We start from the raw sequence: 12,022 nt of genomic DNA on the forward strand, positions 1-12,022 counted from the left end.
TGACTCAGAATCATAATTTAAAAGCATTACCTGATTCACAATTATTCAATTAATATTCATGTTCCTTAAACGACACATCCTTACACGTGAAGAAATGATCTCATAGACGGCCGTCACATGTGCAGACGGACTTGTATCAGAAGTTGAGACTCCAGCTGTACATCAACACTCGACATCTAAGCCAACAATAGAACACTGCCAGCTCAGCAGAGAGCGACACACACCTGCTCTCTAGACTGCTCTGAATCAATCAAGCCCAAAACAATTCAGCAGCACAATCAGATCAGCCTGAAGTTACGCGATCTTTGAGATGACAATAAGGATTAATATATTAAAGCTAAATTCATCTTTTTCCATTACCTCTAAAAAACAGAATATGACTCCACAGGCAATAACTTGCCAAGTAATTCATGCAGATATACATGTGCATAGATATGCATCACATCAGACAAGACTGAACTGGATCCGTCGACCTGACGAAAATAGTTACTGAAGTCTAAGAATAAATATTTTCCACAGTGCAACAGGATCTCTCTTAATGCAACTTAGAGAATATCTCTTCATGCTTTTAATGTGCAAACATCAAAATATACATGGGTCATTCTCCCCAAAAAATAAAAAAAGATTAAAAATTATATTTATATATATATATATAAGCTTCATTTCTAATTTTCAAGATTTTCTTCTAATATTTACATTATTATTTGAGCTTTATTTAAATTACCGAAAATGAACATTTTAATACAGTATTTTAGTTATCAATAATCACACTGCATTAAATTGCACTTTTACTTGTAATATAAATAGATATTAATTAATTAAAATTAAATAAATGATAATATACATAAAAAAATACATAATAATTAAAAAAATTTAAAATTAAGTAAATGGGTAGAAAGAAATGTGCTCAAACATGTTTTGTTGAGTTTTGTTTGTCTACATGCTGAAACACAAATGCTGTAAGATTGCAGACAAGTCTGTTAAAAAGCATCGAGTCCAAACAGCAGCAGATCAACAGTCAGGGGTTTGTCTGTTCAACACGCTGAACTTTCAGAAACTCCTGCTGCTCTGACCTTTACAAGCATCGTCCACGGCAGAGTGAAAACTGTGAGCACAGCACTGATAATGAACAACACACTACAGAGACAAACAGACAGTTGGCATTTAGGAGCAGGAGAAAACACATCCTGCCTAACAGTTCTTTAAAAAGAAGCCCTCTGCAGTGCACTTCTGATCAAACACGGGCAACGTTCACCTGCACTGTTTACTCAAAGCCTGGGTTGTTAACATGGGATTTGTCACTTCCTTCCTCTGCAATACAAACACAGGAACAGCAGCCAGAAAAATTATCTCGACATGAACATCACACTTAAAAATGTATGAATTTAAATGCTTTAAATTCATACATTTTTAAGTGTTATGTTCATGTCGAGATTTATTTATTTTTTTTGGCTGCTGTTCCTGTGTTTGTATCGCCAAGGAAGGAAGTGCAGTCCCATCTGCAAATTTTTGTTTTTGTATATTATTTTAGAAGGTGATTTTTAGTGGATGCAAGTCCGTTCTATTCAAGTCCACACATTCTGAAAAAATTGGTGAAGAAACAATTTTCACTCACACTGAATTAAATGTACATTTTTTTAAGAAAAAAAAAGACAGAAATCGTATTTTCTTGTTAAATATTTTATCCTATTATCTATGTATGTTTGACAGCTAAAAAGTGTGTGAAATACATATTTTGAACAATAAATCTATTTTATGTATCATGTATAATTAAAAACTAACTTAGGTGTTAGGTGTTTTTAACCCGCTGCCATTTAATGCAATAACACATATTTCACATATCATTATTACAAACCGTGTAGCCAAAAGAGTGTCTTTCATTAATTTTTTATTCATTGTTCTTACATTATTTTTATTAAATATTTCTATTTATTCTAATATTTTAATCATTCAATTATTAAAACTATATATATATACATATATATATATATTGTATTTTTATTGTTTTTTTTTTATATATTTTTATATTTTTTTTTATTTTTTTCTCTTAACTTTTCAGAATGACTTCTGCTCTGTTGCCTCCTGCAATATTCAGGCCAGTCTGAAAGGCAACACACACTCAGCACATCTGAACCAAGTCCAAAATGACATTTGGAAAGAACGGTCAATATAATTTTAAACTGCAACTGGATATAAAATGTGATGGAATATTTCAGCGAATGAATGAATGAATAAATTAATATATATATATATATATAGGATGTTTATATCCAAATGAATGTGTACTCTGTAAATACACACACATATGCACACACACACATTAACATGGATATAAACGCCCTGCATCACTCCCTGTCTAACTCCTCCCCCTCATTTAATGTCAAAAGAACGCACAGCCATTATTTCCCACAGCAACAAACACTTCAGAGCTCACGAAAACAGCCTTTAAGGCACGCGAGAGGACACAGCCCTCAGAGCTGTCCTTTCTGCTTCACTTCTTCAGCCCATAAAGCACCTAGAGCTGGGGTAAACTGACCCCCGTCCGACCATCACAACACACTCACACATACAAAACAGCTCCTAGCGCTGACAACCGGGACCAATGATTCGTCCCAAACACCACCCGATGTGCACCCTTCACTTCAGCAGTTCATCTGGAGCCAGAGCGTGCACTGCCACATTACTTACTTATACACTACTACAGGACTCATTAATATTTTGAATAATGTTTTATTTTTATATTTTCAGTTTATTATAATTATATTAATAATTTCACTTCAGTTAATTTAGCTTAGCTTTAAACATTAATTTTTAGCTTTAAAAATTATTGAATTTTTTTTGCTTCATTTATTTATGTGTTAGTGAAATTTTTTAAGTGTATTTTAAATCTATAATATATATCTAATATTTATATTCTCTTTCTTTTTATCACCTAATTAAATCAAAACTGTTTTGAATAGTACTAGCTTTAGTTTGCTGGTTTTTAAAAGCTTGTGATGTTTTGGATACAGTTGAGATGCCCGGACTCTCATTTTGATTTTGTCTCCTTCAGAAACAGTAATGCAGCGTTAGAAATCATATAATCGCTTGCTCTTATCATAACTGAAGTGTTAAGCTGACTGGCAGCTGTTGTTTAACACTCTGCGTGGGGCTTTAATCGACCCCGAGCCTCTGTGGTGAGATCTGTCAAAGGGTGACAGGCTGAAAAAATACACACTTGGCAACCCTTAAACCACCCACACCTCCACAATACATTAAATATCATATAATGCTTTTAGTTTAATGCTACCATCAAACAATTTACAACATGCTAATATTCAAAAACCAGTCACTGCTTGTCAGTTTGTTGTTAACTCAAAGTCATTTTCAGTAACTGAAATAAAGCTGAAATAAATGATAATAATTGATCGAAAAACCTAAACTTAAATGAAAATTGGCATCTAACTGAAATAGCAAGGCTGAAGTACTAAAATTACTAAAAGTAAAATAAAAATACAATATGATAATCACAGAAACAAATAACAAATTTACTAAAACTTAATATAAATATTAATAAATGACAAATATTAAGATACATTTTAATAAATCCTAATATACATATAAATAATACTAAAATAACTCTGCTCTATGTCAGTGGTTCTACAGAAGTTAGCATGCTGCCTTAGAAGTCAGCTGTCTATGTAGGCAGCAAGCAGCTCACTAGGTTTGGGAAGCTATATTAATAATGTTTTGGTAATTTCTGAAATCACCTAAAAATAACAACCACTCCGAAGCATTTGAGGACACTTACTGTAGATAATGGACGAAGGTGGGATCTGGGCCTTTGAATCCTCATACCTCCTTTGGTAGTTAGGCTCCCTAAAAATACACAACGCACTGAACTCAGTAGTGTTCTTTAGCAATGTTGTGCTTTGCTTGTGTGGTGGTCACAGTACTCTGGGCTGCCTTCACTTTCATTTCAGTCGTTTGAATGTGGAAGAATAAGCATACAAGCATATGCTTAGACTGTTTGTCTTTCACTGCATCATTTCAAGTTCACATTTGGCAAACATGTAATATGGATGAATTTGTGAAATCAAAAGATACTCTAAATGCCAAAGATTGACCTCTTGCCTAAAACATGGTTTTGGTGCTGTCAAGTCATATAAGTTAAAGTGATGCAGTACAAACTTAAACTATTACACTTAAATTCCAGATAGAAGAGCTGTATGAAGCAGTCTTCTAGTGTGAACGCCCCTTTAGTCAGTCTGCATTAGTTCCTCCCTAGACTAACCTTTCTAAGACTCAGAACAGTTTAATAGAATGATGTAAACACCTCCATCTAACATTACTGAGAAACAATGTGCTCTGATTCACAATGACAACATATGAACAGCTACACATGAATCAGATCCCTTATCTGAAAAAGAAAAGCATTCAAACTGCACTGAAAAAGCACTCTTTGCTTACACAGAAGGCACGTCTTGCATGATGTTTACCATTTAAAAAATACTGTACATATATAAATAAATAAATAAAAATTACACAGAAAAATTTTAAATAAATTAAATATATTTTTTATTAAACAATTAAAAAAAATATACATAAAAAATATATTTAAAAATATATAAAAGAGCTCCGCCCAAAAGAGCTCCGCCCATAATACAATATATATATATATATATATATATATATAATATATATATACATATTATATATATATATATTAATTGTATGTATATATATATATAAATGTTTTTATGTTTTTGAAATTAGTCTCTTATGCTTACCAAGGCTTAATTTCTGATCAGACACAGTAAAAACTGTACAATTTTGAAACATTATTACAATTTAAAAGCGCTGTTTTGAATATATTGTATCTCAGCATTATTTCTCCAGTCTTCAGAGTCACATGATTCTTCAGGAATCATTCTAATATGCTGATTTGCTGCTCAACAAACATTACTTTTTATTATAAATGTTGAAAAGAGTTAATACTTTTGTGGAAACTGTGATACAAAACAGAACAATTTATTTGGGATTGAAATTTGCTGTAACATTACAAATGTCATTTTTTATCAAATTAATGCCTCCGTTCTGAACAAAACTATTAATGTCTTTCAAATATAATCAATCAAATAATCATACCGACACAAAACATCTAATTGGTAGAGTATGCATATATAAATCTCCCTAATTAGCTTTCTCAGCCTTACAAAATGACACTTAACAGGGATGTGTAATTAAGCTCACATCGTTACTGAATTAATTTTGATTTCTTCTCTTGTTACCACATTTATGGCATCATCATAGTGACACTTATCACCCAGTGCAAATGTCTTGATGTTCTTCCTAATTCAGTTCTTACCTGGAGAGGTGTGTTTCTGGTATGGATTGCATGTCTTTGTTGCTCAGGTTCTCCACCACAGGAGAGTCCAGGTTTGCCGAGCTGCTGCTGAGACGATCACTGCTCTCGTATCCAGATTCAGTGCGCTGGATTTTCCAGTTATCAGTCCGAATGACGCTTGATTTAACCCTGTCCTCTGAATCCAGCGAGCTCCTGCTGCCCATGTCCTGCCGCTGCTCGTCCTCGTAAATGGTCATTAAGCTCTTGGGTTTGCGTTCTTCTCGTCGGCCCCACGCTGACTCTTCGCCGTCCTGATTAAAGGTCTGTTTGCGAGAGTTGTGGGAGTTTTGATTATTATCGCTGTTTAGGACGCTGTCGACGTTAAGCGCCTCTCGTGTCGGCCTCCACGCTCGATTCGGCCGGCTGCGAGGGTTTCCGTGCGTCCGGGAGTCCTGACTGCTGTCTGTATCGTAGCCGTTGGCCACATCCAGCCTCCGAGAGCGGCTCTCTGCAGGAGGATGAAGCGGGACGCGAGGCTGGGACTGAGAGCGGGGCTCATGGTTGTGGTGTGTGTTAGTAACAGGCCAGCGCTCGGCTTTCGTCGGCCCTCTGCCCTGGCTGCTGTAGAGCCGCGACTCCAGATGCTTGAAGCCGTTCTCCGGAGGTGACAGCGAGCGGGAATGAGGCTTATCTGGTGAGTCTGGGGAAGAGAAATACAACAGGTGCAGTGTAAATAAATATTCACTGAAGTATTAAATAAAGCAAAGATTATTGAAGTTCTACAAGAAAATTTCAAGCTCAATTCAATGTGACTTACTGCTTTTAAATAAATAAAATTTTTTAGAAGCACACAGGTAATGGAGTTATCACATGGGTTATGCATTTTTATTTAATTTTTTGTCTGGACCTATTAGTACGGTGTAAAAATACATATAAAATTTAATTAATTCATGCAATTACTTGATTACACCACTGCTATGATGAGGTTGATTTTCAATTTCTGAATTAAAATTAATTTAGATATTTTTGTGGGCACAAAAAGTATTTTTTTTTACTGTGTCCTGATATCATAATTAATAATAATAAAAAAGCATCATTAAAACAAAGAAAATACTTAGTTTTGCATTTTAGAATTTATATGCAATTTCATGATTATGTTTCCAAGTAAAAAATACAACATTATATAAATAATAATATTATATATGTATACAATAACATAAATAATATAGAATTTAAAAAAAAAATTATTTAAAACAATTATATACTATTTATTTATGCTTTATTTAACTTATTTTTATCTAAAAAAAAAAAATTAGTTTTTTTTCATTTTTTTGTTTAATTCTTGAAGGTGGTAAGTAGTTTATTAAAATATCAAATAATTTGACCTTTTTCTGACAAGACAAGGTTTATTTAGGTTGTTAAAGTGTGGTATGACTCCTCAAAATAATGATACTCATGAATTAATTCACGATTTAAACATTTTAACACTAAAAAAAAACAAAACAAAAAAACAACAACACTTGTAAGGATTTAATTCTAAACAGTTCAGCATTTCAGATTTGTCAGGCTTTCATAACCATAGAGCCAGAACTGAACAGAACTGTATTTAGCTTTCCAAACAAGACTGATCCGTGCATTGTGCCGCTGTGTGAACGCAGCCCTGGTTCTGGTCGAGTCTCACATTTTGCTGCATTATTAAAGCGTTCATTTGCATTACACAAACACAATCCATCGATGCTGAACCTGCTTCCAGTCTGCAGGCCAGAATCATCCATCTCTGACATACGCGGGGTTGCACTAATAGCCTGGATGACCTTTTTTCTTGTGAAGGTGGAAGAGTGACTCTCTTTGGGCAGAACAGTTCTGATACTGGCACTGTTAAATGGGCTGGCATAGAAAATCCATACTGCTCCATCCCACATTGCCAAATTCACTACATCATCATGCAGTATGAGCTTCAAAAAACAGCATTATCTCATTAGATATTAATGCAACTTTAACTTGTGGCCGTCACACACACTGAAAATGCTAATTATCTGGCATAATGAATTCTCAAACAGCCTACACAGTTAACTTTCTACAAGACGAAGGCATGGTTTGAGATCTAAACGCTGAAGGCTAAAAAGCCATTAGTAAGCCATATACCTTCTTAAAAAAAGGGTAAAGCAAAGTCAAGCATCAAGCACAATTTTACAGTTTATGAGCAATAAAAGGAGATGGTAATGTTGGTCACATGACACCTATACAATATGGTTTTACATTTTAAACTTTGCACTTTGTAATAATGTTAAATTAAGTTTCACTTTAAAGTACATTTTATATCAACACGTTTTAATAATCTTTGTCATGTTTTAATAAAGTACACCAATTTTGAAGTGTTGACTAACATACTAAAGCACATGTAAAGTACTTGCAATTGTCATGTTTTAATAAAGTACACCAATTTTGAAGTGTTAGTCAATATTAGATTTAAAGTTAATACATTTTAAGGTAATAATACATTTAAGTACGTAATTAAGTAATATTAATTAAATACATGTACTTACAGTACTATATGGTTTAGGTTATTTTTTTTTTAGTACTATTGGTTAGTTACAGTACTATATGGTTAGGGTTAGGTTTATGTTATTATAATAATAATAAGTACGCATATTTAATTATTATTATAATTTTATATTATGTTTTTAAATTTTTTTTTGTTATTAATTGCAGCATCATTACAGATGTGTAATTGCAAATATATTTAAATACAAGACATACAAGTTTCAATAGAAATGACACTGAAGTAAATTTTAGTTACGCTCTGCAGTACACACAACCATATTTCAAAAAACAATTGAAGTAATAATCAAATTGCATATAAAGAATCTCTCTAAAGCTAATTGGATTTAATATAAATTTAAAATAACATGCAATTAAGTTTATTTTTCCCATAAGTAGTACTTGTATTAAAAGTTTGTTAAAGTGTAGTTCTCTTTCACAAGGCATTGCTTTTAAAGCAACAGTTAGCCCAAAATAAAAACTCACACTAATATTTAAAATTGCTTTATTCTGCGTGACACAAAATGAGAAATATGAAAGAATGTACAAGCCACTCTTTTCCATGTAATAAAGTAAAGGGAGACTCTGATTTCATGAAGCTCATTCACTTTATATGGAAAATTATTCTGCAAAATCTCTCCTTTTGTATTTCACATAAAAAGAAAGCCATACGAGTCTGGAATGACAAGAGAGTGAGTAAATTACTCTCTCAGTAAACTATTCCTGTGTCAGAAAAAAGGTACTAAACTAACTGAGGCGGTCCTCTTTCGAAAGGTACTAATATGTGCCTTTAAGGTATTAATATGTAACATTTAAAGTTAAATAAAGGTACACAAATGTCCTTTTTAGCTTTTGTACCTTAGGGTACTAGGTGCACATACAGTCAGCCATATGCTTAATTATGCTGACTATGATAGGAATGATACATTTTTAAATAAGTAAATAAATAAATATAAATCAACCAATAATAAAAATGCATTGCTATTTTAACCATAAAACAATTTGCATCCACTGAATCCTCCGTTTAGAGTTGCATGATATTCATTTGTAAAGAAATTTAAATATAACTCTAAATGACCCATTATTAATTTGCACTGGAAAAGATAGACTGAGGAACCGTTACAGAGATTACAGTCCTCTGGAGCACACGTCAGAGGTAATCTGTGTTTTTAACACTTCTCGCTGACCCCGGGTTACATAAGGACCAGCAGAGTGCTGTGAGCGAGTTTATTCCACTCCAAATCTCCGCTAAAAGCTTCGAGTGTAGCCACCACACATCTGTGCTTCTCTAAAGAGGACTGAGAAGACATTTAAAGTGCTCTGTCTGAATACAAGAGAGCAATTTCTTTCATTTCTTTCTTGCTATGGTTGCAAAATGTGCTTGTTCAGATCTTTAACCCTGAATGCACTACCAGTCAAAAGATGGAATAATTCAGATTTCTTAAAGTTTTGAAAGAAGTATCTTTGCTCATCGAGGTTGCATTTATTTGATCAAAAATACATTAAAAACAGTTGAATTGTAAAATATTATTACAATGTAAAGCAACTGTTTTCTAATTGATTAACTAAAATGTAATGTATTCCTGTGATCAAAGCTGAATTTTCAGCATCATTACTCCAGTCTTCAGTGTCACATGATCCTTCAGAAATCATTCTAATATGCTGATTTGCTCTTTATTATCAGTTATTATTGGTGCTCAATTATTAATATTAGTTCTTATTATAAAAGTTGAAAACAGTTGTGCTGCTCAACATTTATGTGGATACACTGTGATTAATTTTTTTCAGGATTCTTTTATTACTAAAAAGTTTAAAGGAACACAATTTATTTGAAATGGAAGTCTTTTGTAACATTCTTTACACCACTTTGATCAATTTAATGCAATTTTGCTTAATGGAAGTATTATTTTATTTAATCTTTTTTTTTAAAATCTTTCTTATCCCAAACTTTTTATTGACAGTTATCATGGTTACCACAAAGATATCAAGCAGCACAACTGATTTCAACATTGATAACAATAATAATTGTTTCTTGAGTAGTAAATCAGCATATTAGAAGGATTTCTGAAGGAGTAATGATGCTGAAAATTCAGCGTTGATCACATGATTAAATTACATTTTAAAATATATTCAAATAGAAAACAGCTATTGTAATAATATTTCACAATATACCATATTTCTGATCAAATAAATGCATCCCTGGTGAGCATAAGAGACTTCCAAAAACATTGAAAAAATTATTATTCCAACTTTTGAGTAATAATATTTCACAATATAACTTAGTTTTGCATTTTAGAATTTATATGCAATTTTATATGATTATGTTTCCAAGCAAAAATACAACATTATAATAATATTATTATGTATACAATAACATAAATAATATAGAATGTAAAGAAAATTTTATTTAAAACAATTACATACTATTTATTTTATGCTTTATTTAAAGTTTTATGGTTTACTAAAAAATTAGCTTTGCATCATTTTATTGAATACTTCAAGAAGGTCAAAAGTCAATTAAAATATCAAATAATTTGACCTTTTTCTGACAAGACAAGGTTTATTTAGGTTGTTAAAGTGTGGTATGACTCCTCAAAATAATGATACTCATTAATTAATTCACGATTTAAACATTTTTAACACCACACAACACAAAACAAAGGAATAAGAGATATAGAGACCATAAGAGACTTCCATTGAAATTGTTATTATTATTATTTTTGATTTTTATTGTATAATTAATAGTAAATTGGAGGATTTATTTTTTAAAATTTTTTTTTGTCATTTAAAAGTCAATATTTAAAGTTATTATTTCGGTGCCTCAGTGTTTCTGGTCTCGTCTGTGACCGATCTGAGTCCTTCTTAATAAGGTTAATGGGACGGCCTTCTTTTGGCAGCTCCCGCAAAATCTCCTTGAGTTGACTCTGAATCGGATCAAAGTTCATCTTGACTGTAAGACAAACAACACAGATATGGATAAATGCAGCACTTTCACCAGAGATTCCACAAATTAAGCAAAAGGCACTGTTTCCGCAAAATCAGGTCCTACCAACGTCTTAAAAATTATATCGCTTGAATGGTCTGAATCTAATGTTTTTTTTTTTTTTTTTTTGATACAGGCATTCTGATGTGTTAATGCAACCATTAAAAAACCTGTCAAGTATGTTTTATGGGTCTGCTGTAAAATCCATATGCAGCACCCTTCAAATAAAGCATTAGAGTACACTTGAAGTTAAGGATCTTTGGGATGGTGGGAGAAAGTGTGGCCTCTGCACTCTTTAAATACACCCCTGAGGCTTCTGGGAAGGACAGTAGAGCCTGAGAGCCTTAACAGCAATCAATGTGTGTGTGTGTGTGTGTGTGTGTGTGTGTGTGTGTGTGTGTGTGTGTGTGTGTGTTCCAGTATTTTTTGCTGTGCTGGAGGAGAAAAGCAGTGAAGTGTTACAAGAGAGCTAAGAGTGAGAGAGAGACAGATAACAGAAAGAGAAAGGACATTTCTTGCCCTTGAACACACTGTAGTCACATAACGGTCACAGCTGAGAAAACATCATGATATCAGCAATCTCAGATCACATTCCCAAACATACTTCAAAGATACAGATCTCCTTTGTAAAGTTTACTCTTATGCTGCGTTTCCACTGAAATTACCCGGAACAATTGTACCAGGAACTTTTTTCCCCAGGAGCTATTTTCCCCCCAGACCTGTTGCTTTCTGTGTTTCCACCGCGGTCTAAAGTACCGTGAAGATTAGGCAACTAGTCTGGTGACGTAAGCCTGCTCGTGTTTCTCGATACAAAGTACGCAAATTTCTGACTTGCATCCTCGGTAGTTCGGACTTTGCGAGTCTTTGCGAGTATGATCTCCCGCGGACGAAACGACGCAAGTCCGGTAATTCTGCAAAAAGCTGTGTACCTGATAACATCAGTCAGCTCGCCTTGGCTACTGCAATTTTCCTCACTGTATATTTACAATAAAACGAAATATATGATATCAAATACCACTGCCTCCTTTCCTTTTCATTTAAACATAATAATAGCCGCAGAAATGTACTTGGTTCAGGGAAATGTGTATATATAAAGCCTACATTACAATGAAACTAAATATTATATCAATTTCCTTTTCATTTTCATTTTAACATATAGATAAATTGAATAA

General features: G+C 33.0%; 1 protein-coding gene across 4 annotated transcripts in view; it reads right to left on the reverse strand.

Moving 5' to 3' along the window:
• Positions 1-12,022, reverse strand: part of LOC109068034 (inactive ubiquitin carboxyl-terminal hydrolase 53-like) — a 49,720-nt gene that overhangs the window by 6,420 nt on the left and 31,278 nt on the right. For all 4 annotated transcript variants that reach the window (XM_042761133.1, XM_042761131.1, XM_042761130.1 and 1 more), the window contains exons 13-15: positions 10,682-10,817; positions 5,348-6,028; positions 3,791-3,858 (exon numbers count right to left, since the gene is read on the reverse strand). In XM_042761133.1, coding sequence (XP_042617067.1) covers positions 3,791-3,858; positions 5,348-6,028; positions 10,682-10,817 — 885 coding nt within the window. The remainder of the gene's footprint in view (positions 1-3,790; positions 3,859-5,347; positions 6,029-10,681; positions 10,818-12,022) is intronic.

Source organism: Cyprinus carpio, chromosome A7 (genome assembly GCF_018340385.1).
Source record: "Cyprinus carpio isolate SPL01 chromosome A7, ASM1834038v1, whole genome shotgun sequence".
Classification (NCBI taxonomy): Eukaryota; Metazoa; Chordata; class Actinopteri; order Cypriniformes; family Cyprinidae; genus Cyprinus; species Cyprinus carpio.